The sequence below is a fragment of the Diprion similis genome, chromosome 8, assembly GCF_021155765.1.
Source record: "Diprion similis isolate iyDipSimi1 chromosome 8, iyDipSimi1.1, whole genome shotgun sequence".
Lineage (NCBI taxonomy): Eukaryota > Metazoa > Arthropoda > Insecta > Hymenoptera > Diprionidae > Diprion > Diprion similis.
The window spans coordinates 21655276-21675900 of NC_060112.1; the positions used below are offsets into that span (position 1 = coordinate 21655276).

The 20625-nt window shown below is 39.1% G+C and overlaps 1 protein-coding gene across 2 annotated transcripts; it reads left to right on the top strand.

Moving 5' to 3' along the window:
- Positions 1–90: 90 nt before the first annotated feature.
- On the top strand, positions 91–19878 carry LOC124409351 (pancreatic triacylglycerol lipase-like). 2 transcript variants are annotated; one of them, XM_046886925.1, is made up of 10 exons: positions 91–305; positions 15685–15857; positions 15943–16097; positions 16162–16281; positions 16920–17066; positions 17158–17386; positions 17460–17909; positions 18278–18404; positions 18665–18880; positions 19001–19878. In XM_046886925.1, exons 2-10 carry the CDS (start codon positions 15686–15688, stop codon positions 19104–19106), a joined length of 1722 nt encoding a protein of 573 aa, XP_046742881.1. In that variant the 5' UTR covers positions 91–305; position 15685; the 3' UTR covers positions 19107–19878. The 2 variants fall into 2 exon arrangements, with proteins under 2 accessions (XP_046742881.1, XP_046742882.1); XM_046886926.1 differs by having other exon boundaries at positions 17475–17909.
- The last annotated feature ends 747 nt before the right edge of the window (positions 19879–20625 follow it).

Here is a 20625-nt window from a genome sequence, read left to right on the forward strand (position 1 = left end):
CACTTCTGCACGAGCTGCCCCCCCTTTACCTTTGAGCGGGGGGAGTCGACACCAGGTAGGTAAGTCGGTTCTTGATTCTCTACGAAAGCAGTTCGCTGCTTCGCCTCGCTACAGCCGGTCACAAACTTATACACGGAACTTATACAAGCGATGAATACGGCGTGCTTCTAGCATCAATATACAGTGCGGGTGACATAATTATTGATTTTATCATCGCAATACGGCTTATCAAAGGCTCCTGACAGCCCCCTGACTAATCTCGGCATCGTTGTGGCCGAGGGATGAAGGCTTGACTGCGGCTAAAAGTGAGTCGGATCATTATACGTATCTGCATACTATGTACATTAGGATGATCGTTGAATGGAAGATCATTTTGGATGGTAATAAATCAGCCCCAAATGTAGAGAAAATTGTTCTTTAATTTCTTCAGAATTTTGTTCTCAGTCCTTAGTCTCCCTGTAGATCGTATATTCAGTACGAGTCGTGAGTGTTTTAATTTGGCATATTGTTTTTTGATTATTTTTCAAGCTACGTAACATCGTATTTTGTACATTTTTTTTTCAACATTCCTTGAGTTTCGAATCACCGTTATTTTCGATTGTACGGAAAGAACATTTGTGGGGAATTCCATTCTATTGCTCAAGAATTCAGTACAAAAACAAGGCCAGCAAGTAGACTCAGAGCTCGTAATGAAGATGTGAAAAAATTAGAGATTCGTTTTTTTTTTTTTTTTTTTTTTAATATTTGAAGCCAATCTACGAACATCCAATATTGAAACCCAAAAAAAAAAACATTCAACAATCACCCTAATATACATAGACCAAAAAAACCTATCCGGAGTTCGTGATCTGCACATGTCTTCCTGCACCATAGTAATCCATTGTCATTTGTCGCAGAATATTTATTATTCATTATCTAGGTGAAAATAATTTACAACCCTCCTCTTACTTCATTTGTTATATTCATAATTTATTATGGTCACGTGGCTACATCCGCGCGTGTTTATCAACCAACCGGTCGTTGCTTGTGATCGTAAAATCCCAGAATCCTCAAGTCTTGTTCCAAATGTTATGTTTCGAACTTTGTCCGTCCGCAGGATTCCGAATCTTAACGATCAGAGATGATATCAAATCAGCATCGTTTAAAATATTCCTGATGCAACTCCGATTCCCATATGAATTCAACCGGTAAAAAGTGATTTAAGCACACGCACATGCACACCTGCCTAAGCATGCGTATAATTTTTTGAGTGCATATAGGTAGAGTCAAAGCGTGCAGGATTACAGGTGCCTATACGAACTGCTAGACTTTCTCCACGAGCAAGGCTATAGGTTACTCGTATATATATATATATGTGTGTATATATCCCTCGTGCATACCCTGTATGTATGTAATACTTGCGTGTAGTCGTTGTGTGTTGGGGAAATGATAGGGAAGCCTGTAGCGAGTAGTAACGTAGGAAATGTGTGATGTTCGCGTAATCGAGGATCGGCGTACGGTGCAGAAACTCGTTTCACACATACCTGAAAGTCGTATACACATAATTAATGACAAACTTGCGGTAATCAAGTAATTGCGTTTCATTGTATAAAGAAGTGATTAATTTTTCGGTGATTAAAGCAGTAATCCGGTGGAAGTGTTTCTTGTTTATATCTCCACCTGTTATTTACACCTTACGTAATTCGATACGTAATTCGATGCGGTGAAAATTACAGTTGCAAGGAATGCGCGTTAAAATTTTACTACGGCTACATTTGTAATGAAATAAGACGGTTTACCGATCATTCTGCAAGATGCTAATTATAGCTGTGTGTTACATGGAAATGTCAGTTCACTCTTGCTTTCTCATTTACTTATAATGATAATTTACAAATTTATCTTCTGTAAGAAAATAAATTTCAAATATGATAAATATGACGATAGTAATAAAGAAAAAATAAAAAGGAGGGAAAGAAACGATAATAACACTTTATCGGTATGAATACACGTAACGATTTGTCCGACCTACTAATTATTCAAAAGTTGACTAATGAGTAATACAAAAAAAAAGTCGTAAAACGAAGAAGAAATAGAAATTAGCCTGATCTACAGCGGCGCGTCGTGCTGGTCAAAAATCGTCTTCAGCTAGATAACGTAATAAATTTTGTCGTCGTTGCAGTTGTACTGTAGTGACGTGATCATGTGTGATAACGCGAGAAAATGTGATGAAAACTTTTTTTGAAAACTTTCTTTCCACTCAGCAGATAAAATTTTTGTCGCCATTACAGGTGCTTCCGAAGCAGATAACATGAAAATAATTTACCGAGAATGCATTGTTATGCTGACTTGCAGCAGTGTTGTTACTAGCAGAAACATGCCCGCGTGTTTAGTAAGTAGATAGTTGTTATGGCGTGATGGCGATGGACGGATTATAGTATGGGTATATATGTATAGACTTGCGCTTCCGCGTCCGGCTCTCGAGGTAATTATTCACACGTTAGCAAAGCGTATCCAAAAGCCCGGAGGTGGCGTTTCTTTTGGATAACAAATAACAAGTAGTTTGCTTGTGTCAACTTGGTTCACCGAACGTACCTCTCATAGAGACGACAGGTGGCTGCTTCGAGAATTAATTTATCCGTTCGATACCCACACATTCCAGAATTACTAATGAGAATTGAACCGGGCCATCGGCATCTCGATTACGGCAATTACTATACGGCGGAAAAGCTGAGACACGCTGTTTCCGCGATCGGATCATCGCATCGGAGGTTCCACGAGTGAGCTAGGCTCTTGCAGTGGAGAAAACGCATCGCACCCACACATCAGCTGCTAAGTCGTTAAATTTTCGAACGAAATACGGAGAGACGATTCATCGGGAATTGCTTCCGGCAATGATCGGCGTTGACAAATATCATGACGCGTACCCGTTACTTTCCACACCTCAATTAATTAAACATTCGCATAGATTCTCGAGTCACCGATTCGATTGATTTTTCTGTCGCTGTTATTGCATAATTATGCAATCACTTTTTCACGATATGTGTCACTTTAATAATCATGTGGAAAAGGTATTGATCGAAGCAAATCCTGAGATGCGCGTTTAGTTTCGCAGACATTCGTGGCACAGCACATGTCTAAGTAGAGGTTTATGTATTTGAATGAAAATTTTCAATTATTATCGAACATACGCAATCGAGAGTATTATGTTTTCACTGATTATACGTTACAACACGCCATTGATCAAGCTGGAGGCAGCGTATAACGTTATCATCAGGGCTGTCTTCAGAGAAGCATTAAACTGTGCCAGGCATAACTAATAACGCTAACAAAGTGGTCGTATGTTTGTGGAAAAAAAAATTTTCTAAGTACTGTAGAAGTAAATTTATAACCGCAAGAAAATCCCACTTTTATTCAATTTAAATCCAATTTAAAATAATTATTACGATTAGTGCTCTTACCGCAGAGCAATTTACGACGATCGGAATGAATAAACTTTTCACGATTAGGTAAAACACGGATTCCGTTTATTTTTTTGTTTTCTCGATACTTGTGAATCATGGAAACGGTCAGTATCTGCACGGTACAACGCTTAAATCCATTGTTTCGAACGCTCGCTCGAATAACTTCAACCAGAATGTACACGAAACAGGACCTCTAATGTTAGATTGTACATAATGGTCTTTAATAACCATGCAACAACTTTTTCAATCGAACAACGAGTATTCTTATACCTTTTTGATTGATTTGTCCAGATCAAATATAAAAACTAATTGAGTAACGGAATCCGCGTTTGTATATTTTACATCAAATTTGACTATAAGGATAGTTCGTGCAAATGGAAGAATGTGCAAAATTTTATTCTATAAAATAAAATCGTCCGAGAATTAGCTGCGTATAAGCAGTAAATACTCGATATATGTAACACCTAACTAATATAATCCTGCATGCGCTTATAACCTATACCTTACGACCACGTGGTGATACCCGGCTAGCCACTGCGTCAGTTATTGCTTTGTATGTGGGTCAGTGTAAAGGCCGATGGAAAGCTTAAGGCCCCGGTAGCAGACGCTCCGACGTCCTTCAACAACCGGTGCTGTGAATTAGCCGGCATCTATATAAGTGTAGGACTGAATGCTTCGTGACCATTAACTTGGCCACCGAACGCGACCCGTAACTTTACAAGGAATTATGGATACAGATCCCATACCGACTCAGTTATCGACACTTAGCCAAGACACAAACCTTTTTCGAGAATATTCGAGAGTGTGGAGGATATGAAAAATGATTGCCGTGAAAGTTCAGCGCTGAAAGCGTTTAACTTGTCACATCAAACAATCCAAACAATTAAAGATGAAATTATACGAAGCGAACAAAGTCAGCGTGTAATAAAAGTGCAACCGGAAGCTGCAGCATCCGTTGGCTCGCAGAGTTGAATACAGTCAGCAAATTATGGTACAAATGACCATGACTATGATGAAACTCTCCCGGCCGCAAACTCATGCCGAGGAAACAGAAAGGAAGTTACTTCCCATTGATCCGATCAAGCTCGATGATAAATTATATTGTACGCATTTTATCATATGGACATATGGATTACAACTTTCGCCGTGCACGGTCACTCGAAGTAATTTATTGTGTGAAATTACAAATATCTTATTATTTTAGATGTGAAAAGTTGGATTAAGAACGCTTTTTGCCAATTCGTTTATTGCTTTGTGATTTACAGTTACCTAAATGTTCAAGGAGATATAATCGATATGTACACCAGCTACCGAATGTAAATTTGAAAATATTCAAAAATACTGTACTTGATTTATTCCGTTATCTTTGTGACTATATGCACAGCTCTAATTGAATTTTTTTCCATCGCTTTTGCAGGTATTTTTTCGAGTGGTAATTGCATAAGTAAATTTATAAACTGTCTTATGCAAATCTTAACCTCCATTTTCAACGAATACCTGGATTGTTGCAAAGTTGTTATAAAGTATTCACAGTTAATTTTTGTCCAAGCAAGGTGAAATGCAAAAGACTCGTTCTATCGCCATCATGTTTATCGATTTGGCGATAAATTTACTCTGGCATAGATACGAGCGACAAAAACTAACAATTTAAAGTCCATTACCAAGTAGGCTCTGCAATCTCCTTGGAGCTGGACATTTGAAATTATGATTTTTCGGAAATATTAAATTACATTGCAGCAATAATTATTTGCTTCCTGAACGTTTGAGTGCCTTTTTGTTCACCAAGTTACGATTTTAAGGAGCAAACATTTTGCGAACAGTAATACTCGTGTTGGTGAGAAGTATGTTATCACGAAGAGAATCGAATTGCCTATTTTTTGATAGAAGAGGTAGTCTAAAATAAGTCTGAGACACGTAACGTGATTTACTTTTTGACTGAATCCGAATTTCTTGTGTATTAAAAATATTTATTATTATAAATTTGAAGGTGAAACGTTTTTCAGTCATTTCTTTGAGGAAAACAATTATCGAATAACTAATAAATGCAAATAGACGAAACCCACAATTTAAAATGCGAGAATAATGATGACAACGAACAAGAACGTAAAATACAAGCCTCGTAAAGAAATACGTGTTGGGATTTTGAAAAGTCTAGCGCGTTCTCGCGCCATTAACTTATTATACACATTGCATAATGCAAAAGCGGCCTGCGCGTGAGAATAATTGTTAAAATTTTTTTAGTCCTCAACGTGTATAACACAGAAATCAACGGAACTGAATGAGCGAACAAAAGAATTAAATTTCAAATCGAACCAGAAGTTACTGTACAAGATGTCATGGGAGGGATGAAATCTGGAACTCGCATATCCACTTATTACGAAATATCGCGGTAATTTCATTGCAGATAGTTACAGGGAAAAAAAGAAAAGAAAAAGTTGACCGCGGTCAGTTTACCGCAGAAAGTGAGGATTCAACTTATGCAGCGTAATACAACTGCTGCGGCTTTGTGCGATTACGTAATCGTTTCCTGATCCGATCATCATAGCGTAGCGTAATTAGGGACTCGAATTATGTGTTCACGCATTCGTCAGCACGAAAAAAGATCGGTATAGTTTTTTATTTATAAATATATGTCATAACGAGGAAGTAATCGAAGCGTCGTTTATGCGATGAATGATAAAATCTTATAATTATAAGACCGAATCTTATTATAGACATGAGCATAACCGTTAATGACGGAATGCGTTAAACGTGTGCCTGCGTTTTTTCTCCAATTTATTTGTCCTTGTATGTTTTTTTTTTCTCTCCTTGTTTTTCACAGAGCACAGCGAACGTAAAATAATTAATAACAATCGGGCAATCGTCAATGTTTCATACGTATGAAAAAAGTGTAAAAAATAATAACGGAAAAAAAAGAGAGCTTTATTCGTACGCTGATGTCTATAATATTGCACGAAGTTTATATTCTTACCTCTCTGTTCACGAAGGCAAATTTACGTTCGTGCGTTGCACAACGAATGAACTACTCTATACCTATATACGTTGGAGGAAGAAAACAGGGGAGAAAGGTGCTCGATCGTTCTTACGCAACGAAGAAAGAGCGCGAGAGAGAGAGAGAAAGAGATAAAGAGAAAAGAAAATAAATATAGCAAAAAAGGTAATAAAATGACTAGAAAAAAAAACAAATACAAAATCTACGAGCATGCTACGCGAGGTAATCGAGATGACTTCGCAGATTCTCGCGCATGAGGAGACTAATTTTCTTTTCTTCTCTAAAGTGATGAACCTAAGGTATAAGGAGCACTATATAGACATATATGATATGAGAGCATATGCTTCTTACACTTGTGCCGATTCAAAGTTATCTCGAATATTAGGTTGCTTTGTCAAAAATCGATACGTTTTATTAATTTCATCACGAGATAGTCGTACATCGGGTATTTGCAAAATTATTATATTAGGAAGTCACGAATAGCACTTCGCAAATATTTAAAAAAAATAGAAAATACTGGAACTAGGAATAAACTAAAGGCTTACCTATAGAAAAAAGTATCTCTATAAATTTCTACAAAATAATCTTGTGAATAAAATCAGTATTCACAGAGTGAAAGTAAACGAATCTACCAAATTTTCAAACATTTTGAAGTGATTTGAATCGATGCATTGATATCCAAGCTTTTGCTTATAAACCTGTTAATTTTTATTTGCGTTTTTTATTTTTTTAAAGACGTCTTCATGGTTTCTGAATATAATGTTTTGATAAATACTTGAAGTGCAACTTGAAGAAGTTGGATCTTGCGTGCAAAAATTATTATTATATCTCATACAGGTAAAACGCACCATATGCTTGATGCGAACGATCCCAGTAGGATTTCTTCGTAATGTAATAATGGCAAAAGCGTATAACGTACTTCATACTTGGGTCACGCTTCCTACCTAATTATACCCGCCAATGTAGTGACTGCCTGGATTATAGACGGACGAGCATGTAGGAAGTGCGTTGATCCATCCACTTGAACCTTTCTCCACAAGTACTTACATTCTTAATTTATTTCCCTCGTGAATCGCGAACGAATAACTGCAGCTACGACTCGTTAGGTTAATCGACTGCATGTAGGTTCAAACGTCGAGACTTTGGGGACAATAAATTACACTGCAATTTAAGCTAATTACAACCAACTGAGCTATCGCTAATAATTCATAAATTATTACTTTTTTTAAAGAGGAAAAGAGAAAAGTGCATTCTGGGTTTAGTGGCTAAATGCAGGTATATAACATAACATGCTCATGATATTAAATATTTACCGGAAGTTTAACCGCCTGCAGTAATTACTACACTACAGCTTATCATATATATATATATATATATTTTACCAGTTTATACAAAAGAAATCAATCGAGTTTATATTCAATTAATTTTACAGGTACAAAATTTCGCGATGTGTACGGTGTTTGCGTCCGGCAAATAATTTCCCCGCGTTCAATCCGACGAGCAAACTTGTCCAAGAAGTTTGAGTCTGTCGATGGCGCGACACGCGTTTTACGGTGTGTAGTGTGTAGTGTGTGTAGTCAGTGTACACATGCATCGGTATAGTGGCAGTACAGGAAGCGAAACAGCATTGCCGCCGGGAAGGACGCGGAATCTGGGACAGTTCTTAACTCCTTGCCATGGCTGGGCCCCGTCACGAAGGTACACCTTCTCACTCTCCCTTTTCAAATAATAATTATTTAACAGCGACTTGGTTACCTGGTGAAATGTCTGCGGGCCAGTCCGCCTCCCCCTCTTTTGCTTCTCGCCCAGATTCCGACCACTTTCGATTAAAACATATGTGGCGCCTGCCGACGATGGAACAAACAACCGATTCGAGCTGTCCGTGAAACGAAATTGGTTTATGAAATCCTTGCCCCTTGAAGCAGATCTCTGCTAAAATTACGAAAACACATCCGGCGCTCGTTGAAATTTATGAGTTTTCATTTTACCGGAAGTCAGAACGGACAGAGGGTGGAAAGTTTTGTCTGAAAAGGCGATTTTTTTTTGTTTTTTGGCATAATGAAAAAGCCAGTGAAATCTCGAGCAATTTCAGCACTTACTTACAGTTATTCTTGAAAATTTCGCGAAACATGGTGTTGAATGCAAACTTTAAATTATTCAAACTATGGTGAATATCTTGAGACTATCCGTTCTTGTTTTTTCTACCTCGCTATCCGCTCGCTCGGAAGTTTCGAAAACATTTTTTGGCACTTGACAGTTTTTATTTATACAGATGATAATGGTTTTCACGGTAAAAATGTAAATACGCATGCTAACGAAAACTTCATGTCTTTTAGTAGATTTAACCTTCTACTTTCTATTAACAAACAATTTAATTTCAACGTTATTAAAAGCATAGAAAAAAAGTGTTGCGAAATACGATTTGCCGAAGCGGAAAGTGAGAAAAAAGCCTAATTTCTGTCAGGGAAACAGGAAAGAATCAACGAACGTTTAAATCCAACTCGAGTGAATCAGATTTCCAGAAACAACTTGAACACAATTCAAAACGCAGAGTAGACATTGTAATATATATATATACCTATACACTAATTGTATACAGTTATAAAGTTTCCCCAATATCGAGGCAGGAATTTGTCGGAATGAATGTCGAATCGGAGAACGCGCGTGACTCTTGGAAAGGAAAGGTTCGATATTTGTCAGGAAAGAGTGTTTGGCCAAAAGAACACAAGTCGTGACTTTTGTGCCAATTTCACGCGTATTTTGTTCTTCTCTTAGTAAGTACAGATGTGAGAAATCCTTCGTTGTAGATATCGTTGGACCAATTTCAAAGTTCATTCATTTGCGAAAACTCTATGTATACCTGCCTATTATACATCTATACATATATTGTGTACAAGGTGCGAAGGTGAGTGTGCCGTATACAGTGCGTGACTGAAGTTACGGGTCATGAATATGGAATGGTGATAATTATTCATGGAATGTGCCTGACCAACCTACTTAGATTAAACGTACTAAGTTTCGCACCTCATCGAACGATTCAACGTACTGTAAATTGTAATATAACTGCAGTGCAAATTACAGCTAGACATCTATCTCTGCAATTTATTCAACATCGATGTCAAGTGTTCCACATTTAACGATCGAATGAATGGTCGGCCGGAGATCATTTTTTGCACTCCACAGTGACTACATCCCTTTATTCTTCAGTGCACACTATATGACGGAATTTGTAACTTCCGTTGACCTTTCGACGTTGCGTGCTGAATCAAGTACACGTATATTATGGGTTAATCTCTGAAAGCTTTGTCTCCTTCGTGTGTACAATAAAGGCGAACTTGTTGTGACGGTATTGTACATACCTACTATCATTCTATGAACGCACAACTCTCCTTTATGCAGCAATCCATGTAGGTATCCATGAAGAGTGACTGGATGTTTTCCATTAACCGTTAAATGCAGGCATGAATAGAACGATTAATGCACTAAACTCTGTGCAAACGTGACTTCCTGGTCTCTAACCGTAATTCGCCGCAACCTTAAATCATCTCACGTATAATCAGGCGTAATGCATGCTATTTACACTCGCCTACGGTTCTTTGCTTCCCGCTTTGCGCGGGTTTTTGTATGCACAAGTACCTTTGATTATACGTGCACCATTCCACTGCAGTATTTATTTGCGGGATATATACATGTGTAATGAACATGCATTATGAATAATTGTGACTACTTTGTAGCTACACTACAGAATTTATCGCGTACGATCATTCATTTCATCCTCATTATCAGTTTACGCATTATGCATGCGCTTGCGGCGATTCCATGCGAGCGTAAATAGCAATATGAAAGCGAAGCCGACGACCCGGCGAACGGAGCGCAAGAAAAATCCTTGTCAGTTCGAAGCGAGCAGCTTCTTTCTTGCAACGTTGCAGCAGCCGCTCGATAACTTTCCGCTCTTGGGGCTGTAGGGGAGATGATTCGCCGCGATATAACGCGCTCAATTACCAACTACATGGTTTGAAAACATCGGTTACAAATAGTTAGACGTTGGATTTCCCGAGCTTGAAGTTATTATACGAAGTAATTACAGAGCAAGGTCGTTGAGGTCTAGGTATAAGGTAGGTACTTGTTGACAGCTTTGAGACGCAGCCATAGGAGAACGGGTTATAGAAATCAACCTGGGGCTGTAGGTACGATACTGCAGTGAAAAGTATAATATAATGAGCATTTATCTTGTCCCACATCCTGGCTGTTGCAGGTGTAGGTGTGTGGCTAATGAACGAAGAACTCGTGTGTATTATAGCTGTTCGCGTTAATGTTTGATATTATCATAATTGAACCGTCTATAGGTAGACCGCGTGTGTGGTACCGATTTACAGAGTCCCACTGGCACAGACGTGATACCTGAACGTTGTCTTTGCTATAGTATGTCGAGGAAGTGGAATTTCGAGATAGTCAGCCAGCCATCGCCCGATCGCAAATACAGATCCAATGAAAAGTGAAAGAACTCCGTTTAACTGCAAAGTGCGAAACGTGTGCATGACTTTCCACGGGTATAAGTGAGCTGCTTTAATTGACTCATGGTTGAAAAACCGATCGTGCACAGAAGTTTTCAAAGGGATTTGAATTCTTGTAGTCACGTTTAGTACCTAAATGGCTTATCAAACCTATAGTTGGGACGCAGCGAAATTTAACGCGTTCAATTTGCTGCAAACATCGTGCTCTGAGCGCATGGAGATGACTTTGGAACTGAAAATTGAAACAGGAAAGCTCGATTATCACCATTTCTTATCTCTGATATATATACGATCAATTGCTCGCACCATAGTTCTCACGGATTTATGACACACAAGGCAATTCGAATTTTGATATCACATGATCCATTAATAAGTGGACAATTTTCATAACAATTTTGTAAGTCCAAAGTAATAACCGCTTCATGCTTGCTTGAACAACGTATGGCACTCGGATATAGTTGAAGGTCAGATTTGGCGTCATCAGAGTAAAATACAATTAAAAACCAATCAAATACTCTTCGCTAATGTTGGTATCAGATACTATAGCTTTAATTCTATTACGGTACCACTAGCCCCATGGCCAATTTCGCAATTTCAGTAACCAAACAATCGTCGCCTGCAATTGATATCGCAATCGTGGCCTGATCAAAACAATATATTTTACAGTTATGTACATACTATAGGGCTTATTAAATCATCAAGGGGGCGATACAGCTTGGACGATCTGAAATCATCTCTATTCGTAGAAGTTCCTTTTTTATTTTTTTATTTTTTAGATAAAATGAAAGCACTTGGAGTAATTTGAGTTTAAGGGCTTTATTATTTACAATTTTAGAGATCACGCTTGATGTATGGTTCTCTGCAACAGTTTTCTCTCTTTCTTTTTTTCTTCTTCATCGGCACAGAATGCGAGAAGATGAAGTAACAGCGGCGTGAATGTGGCACAGTGGACGTGCCCTGCTCGCGTGCAATCGGCTACACCTATTATCGGCGTGGTTACAAAATATTTGAAAAACAATTACTGCTGGATAATGGCCGATACTTGGCAAAAAGAGCACGTGGCTGCTGCAACAGCCTGCCGTTGAGAGCCTTGACGATTTACTTTATAAGTCAGTATTTCGCGATGACAAATTGTATATAACACTAGCATCGTGCCGGCGAGAACGTACTCAACCGATTCAATGAATTGTTATGCAATTCAACGCCTATATTATACGTGTCACCATCTGTGTCGGTTATAAGATACTAAGTATTATGTCACGTCGAATTACAAACCACGTGGGAAGCACATAGTTATCATCGGCATAGTATTTGAATACTTTTATCGCGTCACTTGCAGCACTGCGATGCTTCTGATCGTCCGTTTACGCCTTTTACAACGATGGTATAAAAATATTAATTCCATCAGAATTTCCACAATGGTGACATGAAGTGTGTTACTAATGAGAAAAACGGAGACATCGAGGTCAGGAACGCCGAGTTTTATTAGAAAGGCAAACTAAAATCCATATTTTTTACGCGACACCTCATCAATTAGCACTAATTGAAAAAAATTTCGGTACACCGTACAAAAACTGTTTATTCCATTATTGTACACATAATATTGATATAAATTTTGGTGGTTCTCTTGTATATGTAGAATTAAATTGGAACGAATTTTTTACTTTTTTTATTTTTATCGATAATTACCGACTTTTGAAGAAGATAAATCTCGACGCTTTTGGTAAACCGCAGCGATTGCATAACGCAGTCGATACAAAACTTCCATGAATTAGTGAACACCGCGATGCTTCTCTGCACCTCTCTCTTTTTCTCTTGGTCGTCGTGCACCAAGTGAAAACCCGCGAAGGCCGTCTGCAAGCGGGCAATTCCACTGAACGAAAAATACCTGGGTCGCAATTGTTATGCGACGTGTATCGCCGCACCTCAAATCTGGCAACTAAGTATTACTGTAACTAAATTTCGCGACTAGTTTTTTAAAAACTTTTCAACGATATGTCCTACGAGCTCTACGCCGAAGAGACCGCGGCTGATTCGCGCTGTCCAGGCTTGTAAATCAAGGAAAGGAATAACGTGCGTGTGCCTATTGCCTCTGGCTGCAGAATAAAAGACAGAGAGAGTAGCCGTGGCTTTCACCCAAGACTTCGCCTCCGCGTTATTTTGTATAGGCATTATATAGAACTGCAGGAGCTGCCGCGAAGGTGAGGCAAGTTTGGCGCCGCGAGATCCAGAACGAGAAATGACCGCGAGAAATTGTGCTGAAGGAATTTCTCGTGACATAACTTGAACAACAAACTGCCGTAACACAAACTTGGGTCTCGCCTGATATTCCTGTCCGACAACTCAAAAGCTGCTCGGCCATTCCGCGATCCGAAGCCTCCGCATTGCGGTTGTAAAAATCTTGAATCGCAACGAACGAGTCATACATTAAGTGTATCCTAAATTAAACGATACACGATTGCATATAGTTTTAGGGGATGATAACCTCGGTTACTGCAAACCTCTTCTCCACATCCACATATGGTCATCTCATATAGCTGTTCGCTAGCGTGCAAGTATCTTATGTTCAACAAGTTCTTGAATTTTACTTAATTGCAGCTTTGTTTTGTAAAAACGCGAAGGAAATTGAGACGGCCTCACTTGTCTTTGGATGTGTGGTGAAACATATGTAGAATCACACTCGTTCCATCTTAAGGTCCGCGATATGTTCGTTATATAAAGATGAGCATTGCTCGTCTGAAGAGAGTTCAGTTTAATCGTTAGCCCGTAGAACATCGTCGTCTACACGAATTTTCGGTCAGTGATGATATTAAGTCTCATATAAGTGCCGGAGGTCTGTATAGATACCGAATTTACGACATTCGATCGCTTTTCCCGAGTATATCGCATTACACCAGCATTGACCTGAATTACGACATAAACTAGGATTCTGACCTAGAAATATTATACAGTAGCGATGACAGTAAATCAGCCGGGGAAATCGAGTCGAGAAATAGAGCATTTATTCCTTCGGAAGTGTATTTGTGCGGTATATGGAACTTTCTAGATTTAACCCCCCGACACCCCGAACGGCTCGTTTAAAATTCGATACAGCGTGACGCGCCAGTAGGTATCCTATAAACGATGTACCTACACAGTCCAAAACGGAAATCCTTTCACCGGCAAGCGTATACCCGTGCAAATCTCGAGTAGCGTCATTCGAACTTGTGCTCGAGGTGAACCGCAACGTGGACTAAATTTCCTTGAAGACAAACAAATTGGGAACCTTTTAAACCACTTTTGAAATTGAATAATTGACGTCGGTGAGGTCGTCTATCGAGAGTCCGACCTCAGCAGGAAACGGACGGTAATTTCGTAACGCAGAAGTGTTCGTATAACGTATGCCTTGGAGATTAGAGTCAATGGCCTGTGAAACGTCAAACAGTTGTCGTAGCTGGGGTGCTGTTAGATAATGAGTAAAGGTCCCCAAAATCAAACTACCGAAATTATGAAATAGGCAATGACGTCATTTGAGGAAACAACTTTTTCTCGCTATATTATAATAATATATGCGACGTGATGTCGCAGGTTTCAAACTGCGTGTTATACAATCGTGAAACCGCGCTGCGGCAAGTCAGCGTTAAACGAATCAATACCAATTATAGATTCGTAAAAGAAAAAAGTGAAATTGGGTGAAATTAAAAATTCGTCCTCGATTTTAGAATAGAAAGGAGCAGCTGCCCCATGGTGAAAAATACGCTGCCCAATGTGAGGCTATGATGAAATCCTCAATGTCTTGGCGTATTTATACATTTCAGAGAAAAATTTCTGAAGATTTTCTCCAACGCTTGACTGTTCTACAGCAATTCTATCTATATCTACTATACACTGAAAAGCAACGGATTGTTCAAGTATTCAAAATCGTCCTTCAAATTTTTCAAATCTGCGCTCACCTCTATTTTCTGAATGCAGGCAAACGGGTTTCAAAAAAATTGTAATTCAATACGAATTACAAGGACGTCATTATACAATACCGAGATAACAATCCATCTTTGTGAACATATTAAAATACTAATGCAGCTTACCGGTTCAAACTAACGTGCATTATAAGTATATGTAGTTGAAATATTTGGTAATTATTATCAGTGTAACTTTAAGAACATCAGATATTATCTTGTACCGACCATCCGAACTCTTTTTTATCAGAGTTATTATAAGGAATTGCATAAGGGTAAGCTCATGCGGATATTGCTTATAAAAATTCTCACAAATTCTTAACGCATTTGAGCAGAAACATTTTGGAATTTATACTGCAATGAACAGCTATGGAGAGGAAAAGACATTGCGGCACCACTGACCGATGAAAGTAATTATGGCCCGTGATGATTCAAGTACATATATGTATATAAAACGTGAAGTAACTGTGTTCGTTACCACGTCCTTCGAATCTCGACTCGCAGCCTCCGGATCGGAACGTATAAATATATGATACAAATATAATGTTTTGTACGAAGGTCGACTAAATTCCCCATTCGATAATACATAACGCAATCCCTTCTCTATTCGCGTTTGCTGATAAATAGCCAAAACTTTAATAACAACTTCGACAAATAATAATTCAGTTATCATTCAGTCGCGAATCGGTATACAATCCCGGAGCGATTCTTACGATCTAATATACCTGCACAAAATCACGGCGTTATCGTATATAGTCGGTACAATAACATCACGAACTGTAAGGTTAAAATTGTGGTTGCAGTATGCAAAAGATCGTTGCTGGTCCGAAGCGAGTTGACGAGAATTCAATGGGGTTGACGTTCGTCTTGGCATTAGCACTCTTTCTGGCGCCCACGATTTGCCACGCCGGAATCCTGGACCCGTGGCAATGGGCGCGCAGTGATCGCATTGAGGTCAACATCCCTTGGCTACTTTGTGAGTAACAACAAATCGCACGTTGAAATGTGAGTACGATGCTTTTAACAGACGTGTAACGCTTCCCGTGATTGCCGAATTACAGTTGAAAATGAGACACGGTGTTACGAGGATCTTGGCTGTCTGAACATCACCAGGAGCTGGTACCACCTGCTTCACAGACCTTTCAACGTATTCCCACTCCCCAGGGAAGTTATCAACACTAGATTCATTCTTTATACCAAAGCGAACCCAACGGAGGTAAGTTTCATCACTAGCCCGACAATCATACGGCGATTTACCTAATTTCAATCCTCCTTCTCAGGGCCAAGTCTTGATTGCAAGTAAAGACAAATCCATCAAACGTTCAAACTTTGACCCAAAGCGTGAGACTAAGTTCATTATACACGGATTCATAGACACGCCGCTAAGCAATTGGGTGAAGGTGAGTAAGAAATTTTATTACCTTAATTTAAAAGTAATAAGCTATACGCGCCGATTGAAGAATACTAAAAATACCAGCATAGTTGCGTTAACCACCTCGAATCTTCAATCTTATACATTATACATCAGCATCTCGCAGCCCAATGTTTTCAAAGAATAACAGTATTAACCAATTCAACGCGGTTCTGCGCGTAACCAATCTTTGAACTATCTGTATAATCTGTGAGTAGTATACTGCGGAACCACACGTATAAATACGGCTCTTTACTTCGTTTTACCTTGATGCAATCAGTCAGAAATAGTATAATTCAACTAATTACTACCTGCGCAACTCGTTTGAATACATTTTAGTAACTTAAGCTGACTTGCGTTTCGCCTAATGTTATTATTCACGATTTTTAAACATCATATACCGATACGAAAACTGCGTTTCGTTTTATTGTCATTCCAAGCGGATGATGATTTCACACAAAACGTTTAAATCTAACCTAATTAGCTATTAAGTAAACAACTTCAGAAATAACCTCGGCCAAATTTTTAGTTTGCCCAATGAGATTAGAAGTGGTGTGACTATTTCCATAACGTAATTATTTGCACATCTATCGTAGTTCAACGAGTTCTTTAATATGCTGATAACAGGAGATGCGAAACGAGCTTCTTAAGCATTCCGACTACAACGTGATAATAGTGGACTGGGCGGGTGGCAGCCTTCCGCTCTACACCCAAGCAACAGCCAACACTAGACTGGTTGGCCTTGAAATAGCACATCTCGTCACTCATCTCCAGGTAAGTCAAAAGCCCCGTGTTATAATTTCTCAGGGACATGGAACGAATGCACCCTTGAAATAACGATGATTTCACGATAATCCACTTCCAGACAAACTATGGACTCGATTTGGAGAACGTTCACCTTATCGGACACAGCCTTGGAGCCCACACTGCGGGCTACGCAGGCGAAAAATTAGCCGGGAAGATCAGCCGTATAACTGGACTGGATCCAGCCGAGCCCTACTTTCAGGGAATGCCAAATCACTTGCGCCTCGATCCCTCGGACGCTAAGCTGGTCGACGTAATCCACACGGACGGAAAGAACATATTCTTCCTAGGTGAATATTATGAATGAAAAATCGACGCCTCCCTTCTCCTTAAAATGTGGTAATAAATAACTCGACTGACCAGCTCTTCTTCCCCAAGGTATTCCAGGATATGGAATGAGCCAGCCCTGTGGGCACCTGGACTTTTATCCCAACAACGGAAAGGAGCAGCCTGGCTGCACTGACCTCAGCGAAACTACTCCGTCCTTGCCTCTTACTCTAATCCGCGAAGGACTCGAAGAGGCCTCCAGAGTCCTGGTAGCGTGCAATCACGTACGTGCTATCAAACTCTTCACCGAAAGCATCAACTCCAAGTGTCAATATGTTGCTCACGAATGCGGCAGCTTCTCGAGCTTTATGCGAGGCGAATGCTTTTCCTGCAAAAGTAACAGTAGCCTCAGCTGCGCTGTGATGGGATATCATGCTGACAAGAGTCCGGCGCTTCTTAGGCACCAGAGTCAAGATCAGGACGACACCACACCGCTTCTCGGTTCAAGATTCTTCTTCACTACCGGCAAGGAAGAACCTTACTGCAGTGAGTGTTGACATTTCGTAACCATGAAACCGGTGAGCTGGCCACTTCACATCCATTCCGGCTTCAGCACAATATTTGAATATCTGAATGCGGCATTCGGAGAGTAATATAAGGTCTAACAGTGTCAAGACGAGTAAATACTTAGAGAGCTTGTGTTTCAAAGTCAAGCTTCATCTTTTTTTATTAATCACTATACTAATTGTCAATGTCAACAGTATTACCATTTTAATCCAGTTGACAGTTAACAAACTTAGCGAAGCTTTATAATTCTAGTGTCTGATAATCACTTAGAATGTCGTTGGAAACTTTGGATTCCGAGCAATATGTTCAATCACGTTTAATCTAAACTATCCCTTGTCTGCTCGCAGGAAAACATTACAGAATTACCATCGACCTCGCGAGACCTTCAACAGCTGAAAGCTGGGTCCAGGGCTTCATGAAAGCAACTCTCCACGCTGATAACGGTGTAATCCGCAACTTGGACCTTACCCCAAGGTATACGTCGAAACGATCGTTTTCAGTGGAAATAATTAGGCGCTTTTGTTAACCCCTTTAATATTTTTAATGAGCAGTTGAAAAACTCATCATATCAAATACCTTCAGAAGCACTCGCATATTAATCCATAATTAAATCCATTCGAGTTTTCTCACGAAAGGTACGGGAATCTGTAATGGATTTCTACCAGTTTGCCTAGAACATTTTTCAAATTTCAACATTTAGCCACAGTTCGATTAACCATCTCGTAAAATTTTAGCGGGTACATGAAGCTTGAGCATGGTACAACGGCGAGAATGGTGGTCTCGCACACCGGAGGTGCGAGTGGAGATATCGGAAAAATAAGACGCGTTGAGCTTTCGTGGGAATACGACATGGACGTGCTGCAGCCGCGTTCCTTGTGCTTTTTCTGGTGCAACGATCGCCTCTATGTCAACAGCGTCGCCGTTGATATTATGGAACTTCCTGGGAGAGGGTGAGTGAATTTTATCTCGATATCGCTGTCATTTTTCTTATCATTTTTTACTCGTTTTTCAGGCATACTTTTTATTATTACGCATATCAATCTGTCACGTATTGTAATATTTTCCAACAGGAAAAGAGAAACGGACTTTTCAAGCAAACTGTGCTCAGCCGGCAGACAGGAGTTCGCTGAAATTGCAAGCAGATCAAGTGCTTCATTCGTCGACAACTGTTCGTAGCGCAGGAGATAAGGATAAGCGCTGCAAATCGTCGATAAAATTAGCTGGAAAGATGAAAGCATCATGCTAAAATAAATCAGCGCAATTGATTCTGCAATGTATGATAACAATTGTAGAACTGGGTTACAGTTTGACAGTCTCAAAATTAGGTATTAACGTTACTCAAAGAATCAGCGCTGGGCTTCACCAGTATTAATGTGATCACGTTGTAGATAAACTTTTATATATATTGTGTGTGTGTGTGTGTGTGTGTGTGTGTGCGCGACTATTACCTTTGTAGCCTTGGTATAGCATATCGTTTTCGAGCAATTTTAAGACTAATCGTTGTCGTGTGAACTAAATGTATGTATGTATGTAAATACTTAAAATTGTGTAGCCTAGCTATCCTACTTAATTGGCCTAGCTCATAAACACGTATATGCCTAGACTGTGGTGCATTAGTATATGATTCAGATTATTATTCATCAAGGTTATACAGGCGAGTTAGATTTTCTGTGAATGAGTGCCACCAGCTATGGCCTAGAAAATTCTCGACGTAAGTTAATCTGTGTGATATTGTTTTTTAATAATTTAAGGTAAGCCTATGTGCAGGCCGCAGAAGTCCCATAATTGTAGTCTTCAGAAATACTATCACAAGTCACTTGCCCATTGTACATATTCATCATCGTAGACACTTCCGTAAAAGTATTCAATGCTCAAGCAGTGCTGAATATTGTGAAAGATTGATTTAAGGGTTTGAAGTGGTTGATTTGTTATTTTTTTTTTTTATCGTGACAAACTGCAGATGAGACGAAAACTTGGAAACTTAATACGAATCTACTTCTGTATATTGCTGAATGATCGTACTTGTGTGTCTCAAAAATAAATACATACTAAATGATGATACTAATTTTTTGATTGGTACTTTCCCTCTAAAAAAAATCATATACCGACGTTATATATCATCATACTTATTAATCGTTACTGTTAATTAGCATCATTCGACGCAGGATTCTTTTGGAAGGTTAAGCAAGCTTAGTTCTGTTAATTAGACCCTGAGGAATCCAAAGATATGAAAACAATTTTCGATTTTTGGTTGCAACTTTTGATCTGCTTATCGTAGCGAGTCAAAACTATACGCAATCGATTTCTCTCGTAAATTGATATAGAAATAAGGTCATATTAATAGATTCGAACGTTTATTAAAATCTACCAAAATTCTGCTGTAAACATCCAAATAGGGCCTTTCTTTTCTACAATTTTCGGAGACAAAAACTTGTTGTCTCAGAGTCGATTTGGAGGATCATTTGATAACTAAAAAAGGTACATCTAGAACATGGTATGACCGACGGCTAAGGAAATACGATAAAAATCTCTGACGAGTCTAGTATATTGGTGCATAATAGGTGTGACCAATTCATTCAGTCTAGATATCTAAAAAATGTACACCTCTGATTTAACGTTCACAGCAAACGAATTGTGCAATTTGTCGAATGAGCTTCCGAAATGACCAATTACAAATTACGTGTTTGTTTCTCCG